This window comes from Meles meles, chromosome 1 (genome assembly GCF_922984935.1).
Source record: "Meles meles chromosome 1, mMelMel3.1 paternal haplotype, whole genome shotgun sequence".
Classification (NCBI taxonomy): Eukaryota; Metazoa; Chordata; class Mammalia; order Carnivora; family Mustelidae; genus Meles; species Meles meles.
In genome coordinates, this window is record NC_060066.1 from 29,301,896 (window position 1) to 29,321,682 (window position 19,787).

General features: G+C 37.4%; 1 protein-coding gene across 1 annotated transcript in view; it reads right to left on the reverse strand.

The window, feature by feature from the left end:
- The window catches only part of PKHD1L1 (PKHD1 like 1), a 161,888-nt gene that overhangs the window by 29,596 nt on the left and 112,505 nt on the right, over window positions 1-19,787 (reverse strand). Inside the window, exons 59-65 of the mRNA XM_046015318.1 lie at window positions 14,274-14,447; window positions 8,643-8,746; window positions 6,747-6,876; window positions 5,838-5,959; window positions 4,186-4,276; window positions 627-775; window positions 422-544 (exon numbers count right to left, since the gene is read on the reverse strand). Coding sequence (XP_045871274.1) covers window positions 422-544; window positions 627-775; window positions 4,186-4,276; window positions 5,838-5,959; window positions 6,747-6,876; window positions 8,643-8,746; window positions 14,274-14,447 — 893 coding nt within the window. The remainder of the gene's footprint in view (window positions 1-421; window positions 545-626; window positions 776-4,185; window positions 4,277-5,837; window positions 5,960-6,746; window positions 6,877-8,642; window positions 8,747-14,273; window positions 14,448-19,787) is intronic.

Below are 19,787 nucleotides of genomic sequence, written 5' to 3' on the forward strand. Positions count from 1 at the left end.
CAAGATGAAAAGGATGTGACTTTATGCCCTAAGTGGAATGACGGACAAACTGGGAAGGGGAAACTAGGCTGGTAAATTATTATGTATAATGACATGTTATGTTTCTGTGACAGAAATATGCCCAGGGAACAGCAGGAACAAAAAGAGGACAGAGTGTCAATATTATCTAAGCTAGTTCAGGAAAGGATTCGTAGAGGAAATGAAAATTTCACTACCTGTGGCAAGACTAGAGGGTGGTACACAAAAAGAGGTGAGGGGACCAGGGAGGAGAGGGAAGGATAGAGCACTTCCCGACAGAATATAATGAGAACAAAGGCAAGGAGGTTTGGACTCACCTGGCTTCGGAGTCAAGGAGATCAATCTTACCAGAACTTCACTGAATTTACCCTTTCTCCTTACTGTGGCTGTATTCATTTCTTACCTTAATCTGCACTGTTTTACTGGAAATTTTGTGAGATACAGAGGCTGGCATGTAAATCATTGAAGAAATGGCCATCCCGTTGTCAACCAGAGTCACATTATGGATATGCACACTCTCTGTGGTCTGTAAAACAACTTGTAGGTTACATAGTACAAAGTACAATCATAAAACAAGATAAACAATCACCACCTTGGATCACATTTACCTGAAAATAAATTCCATAATCCCAGCATGTCCAAATGGTAAATCCCTGTATAAGAGAACACCCAGGAAGGCCATCTTGGTTCATATAAATACCATATAAACCTCCATGGGCTTCATTGTCAAACCACTTTTCCATGGGACTAGATTGACCTTGTAAGGAAACAAGAAAACAGGGAATTAACATTACAAGTCATGTCCTAGAGTTTTATAGGAATTATCAGTTAAAGTTAATTTTTTAAATTAAATATATGAATCTTGTGCACATTTTCACATGATAATTAAATATTGTTAGGGCTCGGCCATTTACGGCTTACTCTACTTGGGATTTAATCTTATCTAATTTGTCCATTCACCGCTAGAATGACTGTATACTCATTTGCAAATTTTGCTTTAGTTAGCACATTTAATTACTATATCTGATTAAACACGAATTTCATGAGAAAGTGCGTGAAGTTTCGATTCAAAGAAGGCTAACCCTGAACCACAACGGTCCCACCTGCTGTCTATAAAATGCTTCCCCTCCGCATCTTTTTGTTGCTGGTGCCTCCCGGTCATCCCATTTTCAAGTCAGGTGTCCCCTCCTCACAAGGCCTTCTCTGACTACCTGATTCAAAGTAGCACCTCGATTCCTTCACATGGACATTAAAATGATTTTTATTTGAAATTTTATTATTCCTTATCATGAATTATCCATCTCCTCTCTCCTATTAGAATGTAAGCTGCATGAGAGAAGACACGGTGTCTGCCTCCCTCACCACCGTATTCCCAGGGCCTAGCAGGTAATGCAGAGCTGGGTGTTCAGTTAACCGGCTGTTGAACTTGATGTATGTATGACCTTGGAACATTGTTGAACATTTTAGACCTGTTTCCTCAAATATAAAAAGTTTTAATGCCTAATTTAGAGTAGTCTCAAAATGAAATGAAGTAACCCCACATGAAATGTCTCAATAAATGGAAGCTATACTCATTACTAATATAGAGGAAACCTGAAGTAGATTTTTCATGAAACTTCACTTACGTCCAAATCAGATCAGCGATCTTAATAATTCCCTCCTAACCAGGCACACACTTAAGAGGCCCCAATAAAGAGCAGATCACGCCCTGCACTTTACTTGGTACCAGCTTTCCTGACCAAGTCTCCTGGCATCTGAATTCTTCCTCTCCTCTATTGAGTTTCCTTTCTCCTAATACTTTGGGATTGAAATTTCACTTGTCAGCTGCCTGGATTCTGGTTTTTTTGTTTGTTTGTTTGTTTTTTCTTTTTAAAGATTTTATTTATTTATTTGACAGACAGAGACCACAAGTAGGCAGAGAGGCAGGCAGAGAGAAAGGTAGAAGCAGGCTCCCCACCAAGCAGAGAGCCGGACGCGGGGCTCAATCCCAGGACCCTGGGATCATGATCTGAGCTGAAGGCAGAGGCTTTAACCCACTGAGCCACCCAGGTGCCCCTGCCTGGATTCTGTTTTGTTTTCTCCATAAGAAGCTGTTCACATGTCTCTCCCTCGGTTCCACATAGTGTTGCCCCTGGGGCCCAGTGTGAGTCATGGTTCTCTTCCTGGCCTCCCAGACTCCACTTGCCTGAGAGGTTCACTGGATGGGTTGGTGTCCCATTCCAGGAACTTAAACCCACAATTCCTCAGTGATGTCTCTTATTTCCATTTCTCTAAATCCTGAACTTCCTTGTAAACACTCTCAACTATTTAGGAATATCAATATAGTCAGTGAAATATGTATATTAGTAAGTATTCATATTCACAGGTCATATTTTGACTTAAGAAAATCCAGGACAACACTTCAAAGAAGTTGCAGAAAAATTACATATTTTAAAATCATAGTCAAAGAAAACTTTAAAGCTGTTGGAAACTAAAATATTCAATAAGAGCATATATCAAGGAATCAGTTAAACTTGTTGGCAGTTGTTTTATCCCTCCCAAAATACATTCCAAAATGTATTTTACACAAGAATAAAATTAGCTTAAGCTCAATAATTTTTGAATTTACAGAAAAATGCTGATTTACAGAATTTACAGATAAAATGCTGATTCAAAGAATCTTAAAAATAACTACACTGAGATAAAAAAAAATACCCAGCTGTACAAGAGATATGAAGTTTTCAGAGAAAATCCCATTTCCTCTGAGTTTCTCAAGAGGTAAACCCTGCAGCTCTATTATTTTATTTTGATCTAATAATGAATTTACCTAGTTGGAAGACCAAAACGTTTTAAAAAGTTATACAATAATAAGTCACCAGTCACCCTGTTGCTGGTTTTTTTGTTTTTACACTTTGTGTCACTTTATATAAACACAAATAACCCTATATATTCCTATTTTCTTTCTTTTCTTCCACAAAACATACCATAAACAAAACAGTATTTTATATATAAACACATATATTTATACATTTTATACATATACATACACATTTATATATATCATATAGTATGATATATATATATACACACATATATATATATCATATAGTATGATATACACCATATCGTTATATTGATATGTATCTTCTTCCCTCTTTTTGAGCAGGGCCTGGTGTTCCAATGTCTGGCTTTATGTAACTAGTCCACTGTACTGGATACAAGGCAGCTTGCAGTTTCCTGCTAGCACACACAATATTGTGATGAATCACCTAGTTCACAAAACATTTTGTAAGTGTTACAGAGGCCAATGTTAGTTAGATTGCCAAAATGGAAATGCTGAGCCAAAAGCAAATGCTCCTATAATTTTGGCAGCTATTGCCCTATTTCCCTCTGTAGGGGTTATATTGTTTTGTCATTCAGCTAGCAGTGGGTAAATGTTCTAGTTTCCCTAGCCTTGCCAAAAAAGTAGTTGTTAATTCTCAGTTAATTCTTGAGTTTGACTCCTCTAGTAGAGAAGAATGTATCTGAGAACTCGCTGTTCATGTCCTTTGACTTTCTCATGCTTGTAGGTTTAAATGCACAAATTGTCTATTTATAATTTATAAATAAATTTATAAATTATAAATTTATTCTTATCAAGAAGAAATATGCAATAGTGCCATATCCCGATAGACATGTATCTCTAAAGTGTTACTTTTATGAAAGTGATAGTGGGATGAGGTACTCACTGTTCCAACACCGGCCACATCAAGAGTTAAAGTGGCTGCTAGAATTCTGGATCATGAATATGCAAAATTATCTTTAAAAGCCTATTCAGGAGTGCCTGAGTGGCTCAGTGGGTTAAGTGCCTTCAGCTCAGGTCATGATCCCAGGTCCTGGCTCAGTGAGGAATCTGCTTCTCCTTTTGCCCCTCCCCCTGCCTCCCTCCCAGCCCTACTCATGCTCTTGCACTCTCTCTCAAATAAATAAATAAATTCTTTATCATTTTTAATAAAGAAAATCTTTCTTAAAAAGTCTATTCATTTTTTCCTAGACTCAATGGTATCTTCAAATTTAGCTTGTTAAGTTCTTTCAGTATCCTGGAGGAGGGAATATTACATACTGAACTAACAAACAATAATTATTTCTTTCTAACAAATTTGGACAAGGTATTTCCTTGTTTTAGTGACTCTTTGCCAAAAGACTTACTTGAGCAAGGTTCACCATCAATGCGGTATCCCACCCTTCCAAATCCAGCCACGACATTATTTTGCAAGACTGTATTGGTGCCTCTGTTTATCTAGTACAGTGATAAGGAAAATGTTATGGGTCAGGCTCTTACACAACTGTACTATGACAGCAAGTACGCAGCATATATAGGAAAATTAATCATGACTACCCTTTAGGAGGAAAAATTAATTTCATTATTCAACCCATTCAAATTGACATTACAAATGTAGTATCGAAATTACCTTGGGTTTTTGGTGTAAAATCATCACTAGACACAACACCTTAGATTTCATTAGAAAACTGCATTAAAGAGATTTTTTATTTCAGTCACAAAATTATAAAGTATAAGTATCATTCAAAATTATAAGCCATAGACCAAATTCCAGTATTATAGCAAGGTTAGTAGGATTTTATCACTCTTTGGCTATATTATGTTACCAATTTGATTTATTAAGAGAAAACTAAGGAAATTATAGTGGACCATAAGATTCAATAGAAGCACTTACTAGTTTAAATAAAATCTGTTATATTTAAAACTGGTTGAACATGAATGTTAGGTAGTCACTAAACAATTTTACTTTGTGAGCAAGGTGGCAAAAACGAAAAGTATAGAGCACAGAAGATTTAATTCTTGCCTCTGGGGTCAACAAAACAGTCAAAATCTTAACTATTTAAGTATTAAGCACCTTTATTGTTATATATTACGATAACAGAACAGAGTTAAATGAAACTCATAAAAGTAAAATAAGTTCCTTTTCTTTCAAAAAGTACAGAAAATTCAAAGATTTGGAATTGACGTTGGATTACATTCTCATGTCTATAAACAGGATGAAAAGAGAACACTCTCATAAATGTGTACCAAGTTCCAGGCTTGCAGGTTTTAGTTTAAGGTGATTATTGGCAGTTGCACAAAAACAAACCTCACTCCTTATCCCATCTCCCAAAAGAGCTATTTTTTAAAATTCCTTTTGGCTCCTGTGGCATAGGTTAGTAGAATAAAAAGAAGGTGGAGCCGTATGTCCTTCCTGTACTTCCTGTTTGCTTGCCTGCGACCTCATCCTACACCAGAGGGCCTACACTGATTGAGGAAACTTCATGGGAAACAAGAAGGGTCCAGTTAGTAATACCAGATAAAAGTAAATAACCTCACATAATCATAAGCATTTTAGACGAAAAAGGGATTTTAGAGATTCTGTAGTCTATCATTCTAATTTTCCATATGACGAAGGAAACCAAAGTCAGAGTTAAGTAGTAGTATGTGCAAGGCATTCAGTCAATTAGCAGCAAAGAGACCCTGCACCAGCACTTGGAAGTGACAATTAAGGTTGGAAAAGCAAGGAAATAAGAGAACTATTTAAACCACTGGACATCAACACAAAGAAAAATTCGATGGCTGTGGGAGCTCACAACATCTCTCAAGAAAGTTTACTCACTCCCTTCATTAGCTCATTTTATTAATTCACCAATCTTTACCTAAAGAGGAAACAGTTTTCAATAACATTTTGAGACCTAGAGTTTCTACAGCATTTATAATCTATGGTATATAATCTGTAAAGAAATTACAAATTATACTTTATGTATAATTATTGTAAAATTATGTCATTATTTTATATAGTTATAAATCACCCTACCTCAATTGCTGCATGCCAGAGCGTTGAACTTAAATCTCTTCTGTTTTGATAGGTTCCTGGCCAAACTGAGAATGCAACCAAGTTTCCACGAACTCTGTTGGCATCCCCCCATATTCTGATGCCTGCAAGAAAGTGAATAAAATCCCCCAATTTACATACAGATTTGCAATGAGTACTATAGGGTATATCTTTTGTGTTCCCCATGAAATCATTTTTTTTTTCTAGTTTGAGCCTGACAAATCAACCTCTTAAATTTTAGAGTATGTCCTTTGAACTCAACCTCTTTAACAGTCTAACTGCCTTAGACTCTCCTGGGGTGCCTGTTAAATATGTGGGTTCCATAAATGAGACCCCACCTCAGATTTTAACAAACACACACATCGATTTCATATACATTAAATGAGTTTGTATTATGCTTTGTACAGATATTCAAGAAAGCATAACCTCCTTACCTCAAGTCCAAGTACCATAAAATAGTAACCTTTACTTGTTATTTTTGATTTACTTTATTTTGATTGATAGGTGAGGAGTATTTTAAATGTCATAGTAAAAATGTCATAGTAATTTAAACTATTGGTGATTAGATAATTCACACACGATCATGGTCTGGTAAATAATCCTTCTAGAGTTATACTGTCCAGTATGATAGCCATAGTCACATGTAACTACTTAAATGTAAAGTAAGTATGATTAAATTAAGTACAATTAAAGTAAAAAATTCCTGTTCTTCAATCATAGCAGCAACATTTTAAGTGCTCAGTGGCCATGTAGGGTTTAGTACTTACCATATCAGTACAGATAGAGGCCACTTTCGTTCTTTGAAAACAATCAACTGGACAGCATGACTCTAGAGTCTTCAGATAAGATTGTTCAGAAAGCACATTATTTGGAAAAATATTATCATACTACCTTCCCCCACTGTAAAGTGAATAATGTTGTCTTCTATGTCCAATCCATCTGTCCCAAACACACCAATTGCTGGGGAAAAGCCATTGTGAAAGGCACATCCTCGAATATAAGATGAGCCACGTTCTTGAATCTATGAAACATCAGGATTCAATGAACATTTTAAAATAAAATTAAAATGTACTTAAAGAAAAAACTTGAAGTAGGTGATTTTTGAGAGACAAATCTTGATAAATAAAATACTCAGAGAAAGACAATTATCGTATGATCTCTCTGATATGAGGAATTTGAGAGGCATGGAGGCGGGGCATGGAGGGAAGGGATGGAAAAAATGAAACAAGATGGGACGGGAGGGAGATGAACCACAAGAGACTCTTAATCTCAGGAAACAAATTGAGGGCTGCTGGGGCGGGGAGAGGGATAGGGGGGCGGGGAGAGGGATAGGGTGGCTGGGTTATGGACATTGGGGAGGGTATGTGCAATGGTGAGTGCTGTGTAAAGTGTGTGTAAAACTGTGTAAAAAAGAACTGTGTAGGGGCACCTGGGTGGCTCAGTGGGTTAAAGCCTCTGCCTTCGGCTCAGGTCATGATCCCAGGGTCCTGGGATCGAGCCCCACATCGGGCGCTCTGCTCGGCGGGGAGCCTGCTTCCTCCTCCTCTCTCTCTCTGCCTGCCTCTCTGCCTATTTGTGATCTCTATCTGTCAAATAAATAAATAAAATCTTAAAAAAAAAAAAGAACTGTGTGAAGTGTGTGTAAAGTATGTAAAACTGTTGATTCACAGACCTGTAGCCTTGGGGCAAATAATACATTATATGTTAATAAAAAAAAATACTCAACTCATGTTCCATGAAAAAATATGATTTCCCTGTAGATCTTTTAGTCCTGGGAAATTTCCATATATCTTCAATTTATGATTAAATAAAACAAAAACGCAGATTTAAATGCAGATAAAAATTCTGAAGTAATTTTCTATGCCTTTGTATTTCCATCATTATCTATAAAATATAAAGGAGCTAAAAATTTTTTTCAGAATAGTTTATTATATGATGAGCAGGGACTTTTTTTTTAATTATAAAAATTAATACTCTAGGCAGGAGGTTATAATTCAAAGGTCTGTAGGAACCAATCAATGAGTAAGTTTGGGGTTGTAACCTCAAACCTGTAAGACTATTTTTTATTTCCATAAGAAAATATGTTCTCTCTCATTTTTTCTTCAACCACAAGCCTTCTAAGCATATATATTTTTCCACTTTTGACAGAAGCGTGGATATACAGACAAGGTTTTCATTTGAGAAATGTAAGCAATACTCACTTTGTTCAATAGAAACTATTTATAAATAGTTTTGATCACTGAAAAATAAAGTGGAGTTGTGAAATAATATCATAGAGCTTTAGTTATTTTACTTAGTTATTTTAGTTATTTTACCTCTGTGTTCTTTTTTCTGTTTTTTTTTTTGTTTGTTTGTTTGTTGTTGTTTTTTACTGATTTTAAATAAATGTGTGAAATGGGTAAGTCAGATGCTGCTATGAGTCTAAAAAAGTTGATGGAAAATGCACCAAAGAAAGTTTTATTAGATCATCATCTTAGAAACTCTAAGATTTGGGGGTGCCTGGGTGGCTCAGTGGCTTAAAGCCTCTGCCTTCGGCTCAGGTCATGGTCCCAGGTTCCTGGGATGGAGCCCCACATCACATAGGGCATTCTGCTCAGTGGGGAGCCTGCTTCCCTTCCTCTCTCTCTGCTGCCTCTCTGCCTACTTGTGATCTCTGTCTGTCAAATAAATAAATAAAATCTTAAAAAAAAGAAATTCTAAGATATGACTTTTTAGTAAAGTTAAATGAAAATAAAATCAAAATCAAAATATTTTATTTTGAATATATGCAAAAATTCAAGTACAAACCTGTCCTAAGTTAAGAAATGTTACAGCATATCTTGGATCTGTGCTATCCCTGAAGCCTTCTTGACCACCGTGATAAAATTCCACATTACTTATCCTTGCATTTCCTGGCAGGGTAGGGAGGGAAGAGTGACAACATTTTTTTCTTTTTTTTTTTTTTCCATTTTATTTATTTTTTCAGCGTAACAGTATTCATTCTTTTTGCACAACACCCAGTGCTCCATGCAAAACGTGCCCTCCCCATTACCCACCACCTATTCCCCCAACCTCTCACCCCTGACCCTTCAAAACCCTCAGGTTGTTTTTCAGAGTCCATAGTCTCTTATGGTTCGCCTCCCCTCCCCAATGTCCATAGCCCGTTGAAAGCAAATTTGTGATTTGAAAAATTACAACTCATGTAGATTTTCAAACATTTTTATTGTGGTTCAAGAAAAAAATGTTCATACGGGCTATGAACATTTTTTTCTTGAACCACAATAAAAATGTTTGAAAATCTACATGAGTTGTAATTTTTCAAATCACAAATTTGCTTTCAACTTTTTCAGGGATGTCTCATTCATTCTTCTTTGCTCCTTTAATCCAAATCAGGCAGTGTTTCTGAACTTTTTTTTCACTGTCCCCTACAACAGCTTCTTTAGACTTTTTTCCCCAATAGCCTCCCCTCCCCATGGAATTTCAATACTTCAGCTATAGTAAGTATCTGTTAATGTATGGTGGCTCTTTGGAGGGCCACAAATTATTGCTCATCTAAATTTTTCTGTCCTCGGACACCTGGGTGGCTCAGTTGGTTGAGCGTCTGCCTTGGGATCAGGTCCTGGGATGGAGCCTGCTATGGGCTCCCTGCTCAACTGGGAATCTGCTTCTCCCTTTCCTTCTGCCCCTTCCCCCTCTCATACACTTGTGTGTTCTCTCTCTTTCTTGCTCACTGTCTTTCTCTCTCTCAAATAAATAAATAAAATCTTAAATAAATAATTTTTTTTTTGTCCCGAAAGAATCAGTTTTCATCCCCTTGGTAGTGATACTATTCCTGTTAGAGAAGCATGACATAACCACAAGACATAATTTACCTGACAGTTGAGTTTTGATGTTCTAAAGAGATTTGAAGGGCATTATCTTTACATAATCCTTTCCAGAATATGCAGTACCAAGTATCTGCTCATCAGTTTGTCATAAGTATTACTGAGGTGACAAGAGGCAATTTCATAGAGTGGTAATAACAGCAAGAACAATCCAGGAGAGAGTACTCTGTGCCAAGGGCTGTACTAAGTGCTTAAAAGGGAATTTGTAGATTGAATTCTCATACAACGTCTTGGAGGCACAGAGATTCATGGCTGGTAAAAAGTAGTAGGGGATATTCCTCGTTCCAAAAACTGATATTTAACAAAATGTGTTGGAGAAGAGTTACTTTGTACTTAGAAGGGAAAAGCCTATCTCAAAATCCATGAGCCAGAAATTGGATACATGGTGGAGAACATAATACTAAGATTGAGAGAGAGAGAAGAAACGGACCATAGGCCCTACAAAAGCCATAGATGCTTATTAACATCACTAAACAATTTACGGAAGCAAGGAAAGGTTGTCATAGGAACAGGTTCACCATGGGATCTGAAGTGGAATAGTATCCAAGGTCAGAGCAATTTGATCCCTCTAATAATCTAACTTTAAAAGGGGACAATATCTCTGCAGAGCACTATGAGGATTAAATGAGATAATATATGTTAAATCCTTAGTACAGTGCTGGAATACCATATGATCATCATTACTATTACCATCATCAGTTAAGCTCCAGCTGACAAATAGGTAGAAGCTACAGTGGGATGGCTGCTTGCTCAATATAAAGGTTTTCTGAAGTTAGAGTTGCTGCAAAATGCAACAGACAGAATTATAAATGAGGACCTGCTAAAACATTACAAGTAAGAATAAATGACCGGCTCCTGGAACCCGGACTGTGGGATCTAAACACCAGCTTCCAATAAAAAGAACCAGCATTACTTGAAGGGATGACTTATTTCCAGGCTCAGAAATATAAAACAAAAAACCAAGAACCATATATTTGTCATATCAGAAAGTGAAGAAGCTGATGTAACCTAAGTCAAAAGGCAGAAGCATCAACATGAAAATGTTCTGAAGGTCACTGATGGGGCATTTTCATTTGTCAGTGGTAATCGGGCATTTCTAAAATGAGGCATACAGCAATCAGACAACAAAAGGAAATTAAAGGCATCCAAATCGGCAAGGAAGAAGTCAAACTATCACTCTTTGCAGATGATATGATACTATATGTGGAAAACCCAAAAGACTCCACTCCAAAACTGCTAGAACTTGTACAGGAATTCAGTAAATTGTCAGGATATAAAATCAATGCACAGAAATCAGTTGCATTTCTGTACACCAACAACAAGACAGAAGAAAGAGAAATTAAGGAGTCAATCCCATTTACAATTGCACCCAAAACTATAAGATACCAAGGAATAAACCTAACCAAAGAGGCTAAGAATCTATATACAGAAAACTATAAAGTACTCATGAAAGAAATTGAGGAAGACACAAAGAAATGGAAAAATGTTCCATGCTCCTGGATTGGAAGAATAAATATTGTGAAAATGTTTATGCTACCTAAAGCAATCTACACATTTAATGCAATCCCTATCAAATACCATCAGTTTTTTTCAAAGAAATGGAACAAATAATCCTAAAATTTATATGGAACCAGAAAAGACCTCGAATAGCCAAAGGAATATTGAAAAAGAAAGCCAAAGTTGGTGGCATCACAATTCTGGACTTCAAGCTCTATTACAAAGCTGTCATCATCAAGACAGCATGGTACTGGCACAAAAACAGACACATAGATCAATGGAACAGAATAGAGAGCCCAGAAATAGACCCTCAACTCTATGGTCAACTAATCTTTGACACAGCAGGAAAGAATGTCCAGTGGAAAAAAGACAGCCTCTTTAATAAATGGTGCTGGGAAAATTGGACAGCCACATGCAGAAAAATGAAATTGGACCACTTCCTTACACCACACACGAAAATAGACTCAAAATGGATGAAGGACCTCAATATGAGAAAGGAATCCATCAAAATCCTTGAGGAGAACACAGGCAGCAACCTCTTCGACCTCAGCCACAGCAACATCTTCCTAGGAACATCGCCAAAGGCAAGGGAAGCAAGAGCAAAAATGAACTATTGGGACTTCATCAAGATCAAAAGCTTTTGCACATCAAAGGAAACAGTTAACAAAACCAAAAGACAACTGACAGAATGGGAGAAGATATTTGCAAACGACATATCAGATAAAGGGCTAGTGTTCAACATCTATAAAGAACTTAGCAAACTCAATATCCAAAGAACAAACAATCCAATCAAGAAATGGGCAGAGGACATGAACAGACATTTCTGCAAAGAAGACATCCAGATGGCCAACAGACACATGAAAAAGTGCTCCACGTCACTCGGCATCAGGGAAATACAAATCAAAACCACAATGAGATATCACCTCACACCAGTCAGAATGGCTAAAATTAACAAGTCAGGAAATGACAGATGCTGGCGAGGATGCGGAGAAAGGGGAACCCTCCTACACTGTTGGTGGGAAAGCAAGCTGGTGCAACCACTCTGGAAAACAGCATGGAGGTTCCTCAAAATGTTGAAAATAGAACTACCCTATGATCCAGCAATTGCACTACTGGGTATTTACCCTAAAGATACAAACGTAGTGATCCGAAGGGGCACGTGCACCCGAATGTTTATAGCAGCAATGTCTACAATAGCTAAACTATGGAAAGAACCTAGATGTTCATCAACAGATGAATGGATAAAGAAGAGGTGGTATATATACACAATGGAATACTATGCAGCCATCAAAAGAAATGACATCTTGCCATTTGCAATGACGTGGATGGAACTAGAGGGTATCATGCTTAGTGAAATAAGTCAATTGGAGAAAGACAACTATCATATGATCTCCCTGATATGAGGACGTGGAGATGCAATATGGGGGGTTAGGGGATAGGAGAAGAATAAATGAAATGAGATGGGATTGGGAGGGAGACAAACCATAAGTGACTCTTAATCTCACAAAACAAACTGGGGGTTGCTGGGGGGAGGTGGGGTTGGGAGAGGGGGAGGGGGTTATGGCATTGGGGAGGATATGTGCTATGGTGAGTGCTGTGAAGTGTGTAAACCTGGTGATTCACAGACCTGTACCCCTGGGGATAAAAATACATTATATGTTTATAAAAAAATAAGAAATAAACAAAAATAAAATAAAATAAAATGAGGCATATATGAGCAATGGCATATTATTCAGTCATAAAAAGAAAGAACTCTAACCATTTGCTACAACACAGATGGACCTTGAGGGCATTGTGCTAAGTGAGGTAATCAGAAAGAGGCAAATACTGTATGATGCTTATATGTAGAATCTAAAAAGCAGAGAGTAGAATGGTGGTTACCAGGAGCTAGGGTGGTGGTGGGGGGGGGGGTGGGATTAGAAAGATGTTGTTTAAGGGTACAAACTTGGAACTGCTGGAGAAATAAGACTTGGAGATCTAATGTACAACAGAGTGGTTACAGTCAACAATACTGTATTATAAACTTCAGAGTTGCTAGGAGACCAGATCTTAATTATTCCAAAAAAGACATATGTGACAGGATAGAGATGTTAGCTGACACTACAGTGGTAATCATATTGTGATATACAAATGTATCAAAATAAATAGAGTGTATACCTTAAACTTACACATGCTATATGTCAATTATATTTCAAGAAAAAAAAATACATGCAGTTGTTTCAAAATAACCCAGGGGCTTGAAGAGAGTGGGTGGTCATACAGTTGAAACAAGATTGACCAAAGTTGATCACTGTGGTAACTAGTGATGGGTACACTGGAATATGTTATACATCTCTCCGAGTTTGAAAATTTTGTATATGTTTTAAATTTTCTCTCAAACAAAAATAACAGACCTATTGTGCTTTTTATAAACAACTTCTGTCTGGGTGAGAGGCTGGGCTAGCTGTCACCTAAGGTCATTGTTAATTTGGTAATTCTTACTGTCTGTGAAAATAAAATGAATAGAAAATTATTACAGACTTGCTTTTGGAACAATGGAACTTTTGGAGCTTTTGGATAGCTTACATAATCCCTCTCAAGGAAGATTATTCTGTGTTAAAAACAAGAAAACCAGCCCAAATTGAGAGTTTATTATGTTCAAGCCAAGTTACCAAACCAAGACTGAACTTACAGTTCCTCTCCCAGAAATGGAATCTTAAACCAGTCCATCAGGAATCCCCAGATCAGCACTAGTTAGGGAATGTGCCTGATCAGCCCCTGCCACCCCTAAAGGGAAGTAATCTTGCAATAACCAGTTTGCTTTTTTTGCCTAGTATGCCTCCCAGGTTCCTGTTCTCTTCTGCCTATAAAAGTCTTTCATTTTGCACAGCTCTTTGGAGATCCTTTTTATCTCCTAGATCAGATACTGCCTGATGCATGAGTCACTGAATAAAGCCTCTACGATCTTCAAAATGTACTCACTGAATTTTTTTTAACACAAGTGATCGTAAAAAGAAGTGTAATTTAAGAATAGATTGAACACAGATGAAACTGTGCTATATTCCAAATTTGTACCAACCTTTAAACGTCATCATATTTTGAGTGAATGAGCTGACCAGGACACGTGCGCCGAAAGATTCCTTGAACCAACCTGGATAATCTTCACCAAGTATTTTGATGTTCCTACTCAGTATTCCAACATCAGCTGCTAATGTATAGCTCTGACCTGTTCCAGGAACATGGTATCTTTCAGCTGTAAGAGAAGGACAGGTAGATTACTACCAATGCTGAAAAACACCTGGGTTTATTCGTTCCTTTGTAATTCACAGGCCATGTAACTTTCTAATATTCATGAATTAGATTTGCATGCTTAAACACACACAGATAGCAGAATGAAATTATGATATCTTTTGTTTTTATTTTTTTAATTAAATTAATTAATTAATTAATTTTTAAAAGATTTTATTTATTTATTTGACAGAGATTACAAGTAGGCAGAGAGGCAGGCAGAGAGAGGGAGCGGCAAGCAGGCTCTCCACTAAGCAGAGGCTGATGCGGGGCTCGATCCCAGGACCCTGGGACCATGACCTGAGTTGAAGGCAGAGGCTTAACCCACTGAGCCACCCAGGTGCCCCTTTATTTTTTTTTTCTTTCCAAGTTTTTACTTAAATTTCAGTTAGTAAACATGCAGTGTAATATTAGTTTTGGGTGCAGAATTTAGTGATTCAACACTTATATACAACATCCAGTGCTTTTCACAAGTGCCCTCCTTAATTCCCGTCTCCCATTAAAGCCATCCCCATGCCCACCTCCCCTCTGGTAACCATCAGATTGTTCTCTCTAGTTAAGACTTTTTTTTTGGTTTTCATGTCTTTTCCCCTCACCAAGTTCATTTGTTTTGTTTCTTAAATTCTGCGTGTGAGTGAAATCATATGGTATCTGTCTTTCTCTGATTGACTTATTTCACTTAGCACAATATATATCTCTAGCTCCATCCATGTCATTGCAAATGGCAAGATTTCATTCTTTTTGATGGCTGAGTAATAATCTACTGTGTGTGTGTGTGTATTCCACCTCTTCTCTATCCACTCATCAGCTAATGGACACACTTGGGCTCTTTCCATAATCTGGCTATTGTTGGTCATACAGCTATAAACATTGAGGAGCTTGTATCCCTTTTAATTAGTATTTTTGCATCTTTTGGGTAAACATCTAGTAGAGCAATTGCTGGATCATTGGGTAATTCTATTTTTAACATTTTGAGGAACCTCCATACTGTTTTCCAGAGTGGCTGCTCCCTTTTCTCCACATCCTCACCAACACCTGTTGTTTTCTGCGTTGTTAATTTTAGCCACTCTGACAAGCGTGAGGTGATACCTCATTGTAGTTTTGATTTGTATTTCTCTGATGACGAAGGGTGTTGAGTATCGTGTCATGTGTCTGTTGGCCATTTGTATGTCTTCTTTGGGTGTTAAGTTTGATAAATTCTTTATAGATTTTGAGTACTAACCCTTTATCAAAATGTCATTTGCAAATATCGTCTCCCATTCCAAAGGTTGCCTTTCACTTTTGTTGATTGTTTCCTTCACTGTGCAGAAGGTTTTTATCTTGATGAAGTCTCAATAGTTCATTTTTGCTTTTCTTAGCTTGCCTCTAGAAACATGTCTAGTAAGAAGTTGCCATGATTTATGTTTCCTCTATTCTCTAGGATTTTAATGGTTTCCTGTCTCACATTTAGGTCCTTCACTGATTTGGGGTTTGTTTTTAAAGATTTATTTATTTGGGGGGGCAGAGGGAGAGGAAGAGAGAAAAAGAAGCAGACTCCCCACTGAGCATGGAGGTTCAAGCTCATGACCCTGAGATTATGACCTGAGCTGAAATCAAGAGTCATATGCTCAGTCAACTGAGCCACCCAGGCACCCCTCCATTTTGATTTTATTTTTGTGTACAGTGTAAAAAGTGGCCCAGTTTCATTTTTTGCATGTTGCTGTCCAGTTTTCTTAACACCATTTTTTGTAGGTACTATTTTTTAAAATTTTAGTTAATTAATTAAATTTAATTAACATATACTGTATTATTCATTTCAGAGATAATTTAGTGATTCATCAGTTGCATATAACACCCAGTGCTCATTACATCAAGTGTCATCCTTAATGTTTGTTTATAATGTAATTTATTGTTTATTGGGAGATTTGTGGTTACTGATTCAATTTCTTTGCTCATTATTGGCCTACTCAAGTTTTCCATTTCTTCCTGTTTCAATTTTGGAAGTTTACAAGTTTGTAGTAATTCATACATTTCTTCTAGGTTGTCCAATTTGTTGGCATAGTTTTTCATAATATTCTCTTAAAATTGTTGGTATTTCTGTAGTGTTTTATTTCTCCTCTCTCATTTGTGATTTTATTTATTTCAGCCCTTTCTCATTTCTTTTTGATAAGTCTGACTAGGAGTTTATAATTTCTATTAATTTTTTCAAAGCACCAGCTCCTGGTTTCATTGATCTGCTCTATTGTTTTTTAAGTTTCTACATCATCTATTTCTGCTCTAATCTTTATTATTTCCCTACTTCTCCTGGGTTTAGGCTTTGTTTCTTGTTCTTTTTCAATCTCTGTTAGGTATAAGATTAGATTGTTTGAGATTTTTCTTGCTCCTTGACATAGGCATGTATTGCTATATACTTCCATCTTATGGCTGCTTTTGCTGTATTCTAAAGGTTTTGGATCATTTTGTTTTCATTTTTATTTGTTTCTATGTATTTTTTAATTTCTTCTTTGATTTCCTGGTTCACCTATTCATTGTTTGATAGCATGTTGGTTAACCTCCATGTATTTGTGGCCTTTCCAAATTTTTTCTTATTGCAGACTTCAAGTTTCATAGTGCTGTGGTCAGAAAATATGCATGATATGATCTCAATCTTTTTGTACTTGTTGAGGCCTGATTTGTGACTCAGTATGTGATCTATTTTGGTGACTGTCCCACGTGCACTTGAAAAGAGTGTGTATTCTGCTGGTCTAGGACGAAATGCTCTGAATATGTCTGTTTAGTCCATCTGGCCCAGTGTGTCATTCAAAGGCATTGTTTCCTTATTGATTTTATGCTTAGATAATTTGTTGCTATAAGTGGGTGTTAAAAGTCCCCTACTATTCTTGTATTATTACTAATGAGATCCTTTACGTTTCTTATTAATTGTTTTATATATCTGTGTGCTCCCATGTTCAGGGTATAAATACTTACAGTTGTTAGATCTTCTTGTTGGATAGTCTATTTTATTATGATATAGTGCCCTTCTTCATCTCTTGTTACAGTCTTTCTTTTAAAAGGCTATTTTGTCTATGGGGCACCTGAGTGGCTCAATGGATTAAGCTGCTGCCTTTGGCTGGGGTCATGGTCTCAGGGTCCTGGGATCGAGCCCTACATCGGGCTCTCTGCTCAGCAGGGAGCCTGTTTCTCTGTCTCTCTCTGCCTGCCTCTGCATACTTGTGATCTCTGTCTGTCAAATAAATAAACAAATAATCTTAAAAAAAAAAAGCTGGTTTGTCCATATAATAATCACTACTTCAGCTTTCTTTTGACATCCATTTGCATGATAAATATTTCTCCATCCCCCCACTTTCAATCTGCAGGTGTCTTTAGGTCTAAAATGAAACTCTTGCAGACAGCATATAGATGTGTCTTATTTTTTTGTTCATTTTGACAACCTATGTCTTTTGATTGGAGTGTTTAATACATTTACATTCAGGGTAATTGTTGGTATATATGTATTTAGTGCCATTTTATTACCTGTTTTGTCATTGTTTCTGGAGATTTTTACATTCCTTTCTTGTCTTTGTCAATTTTGGTCTTTGCTTTCCACTCAAAGAGTTCCCTTTACTATTTCTTACACGTCTGGTTTAGTGGTCACAAACTCCTTTGTTTATCTGGGAAACTCTATCTCTCCATCTCTTTGGATGACAGTCTTGCTGGATAGAGTATGCTTGGCTGCAGATTTTCCTCATTCAGCACGTTGAATATATCATGCTATTGTCTCTGGCTTGCTAAATTTCTGTTGAGAGATCTGCAGCTAGTTTAATGGGTCCTCCCTTGGAAGTTAGGGACTTCTTTTGTTTTCCTGCTTTTAGAATATTTTTTTCTTTATCACTATATTTTGCACATTTAACTACAATTTGTCTTGGTATTGGCCTACTTTTGTTGATTTTGATGGGAGTTCTCTGTGCCTCCTGGATCTGGATATCTGTTTCCTTCTCAAGATTAGGGAAGTTTTCTGCTATGATTTCTCTAAATAAATTTTCTGCCCCCTTTTCTCTCTCTCTCTCTCTCTTCTGGGACTCTCATGATACAAATATTAGTGCATTTGATGGAGTCACTGAGTTTCCTAAGTCTATTCTCATGATCCACAATTCTTCTTTCTCTCTTTTGTTCAACTTCGTTTTTTCCCATTATTCTATCTTCTATGTCATTTATTTTTTCCTCTGCTTCCATCCTTGTGTTCACTGCATCCAGTCTGTTTTCAATCTCAGTTACTCCATTTTTCATTTCTGACTGATCATTTTTTAACTTACCTATTTTATCTTTTAAGGGCCTCATGAAATCATCCATTCTTTTCTCAAGTGCAGCAAATATCCTTATGGTTGTTGCTTTAAATTCTCCATCAGGCACATCATTATATGTTTCCCTTAGATCTCTGGCCATGATCTTATCTTATTCTTTCTTGTGGGATGAATTCCTCCATCTTGCCATTTTGCCTACTTCTCTGTCTTCTTCTCTGTGTTAAAAAAGCCTGTTATGTGTCCTGCTCCTTGGAATAATGGCTTAATGAAGAAGATGTCATCTAGTGTCCAGGCCCTGGCACTTAAAGCAGTGTCTCTAGTGTGTCCTGTGTATACTCTTCTGTTGTGTTTTGGCTGCTCTATCCTTCAGGCCAGTAATCTGTAGAGTTTCTCATTGCCTATAGCAGGTCGTGTTTGGTCCTTGGCCAGAGTATGGCGAGTTTTAACTGGGTATGCTCTGTGGTCTGCTTATTAAGTAAGACCTGATGCTACTTCCACTAGAACTGAAACCCTGCAGAACTCTCTGGTTAGGAGACATGGTATGGGCAGGTGTTTCTGATGGTCTTCTGCGGAAGTGGCCTACTGTACTGGGAGTGAGGCACACTTGATCACGAAGGGCCATACTGGCAGAGTGCAGGGGTATGAGACTTGATGTAAGCAGCCTAGACAGCCAGTGCCAGTGCTGTGCTTTTTACTCCAGTTGGCTCTGCATTTATGCTGAGGGATGGGAGTGGGAAATGGTGCCAGGGAGCTCCTTTATCTCCAAAGAGGAGTCACTGTGCATGCTGCATCTCAAAGAAGCACTCCCAGAAGAACAAATAATCTCTGCACTGTATGTCCAAGACTGGTTCCACACCGTCTCCCCCCATCGGTTGTATGATTGTCTTCTCTCCAGGAGCAGTGCAGTGTCCTCCAGGCTCTATCTCAGCCAAGACTGCTGACTTTTTAAAACTCCAAGCTTTGTGGAGGTGGTGTGGGCAAGGGCCTGTGCTGGCTTTCTGGGGAAGGGTCTCATTATGCTGAGATTGAGGCAGGCTTGACTGAGA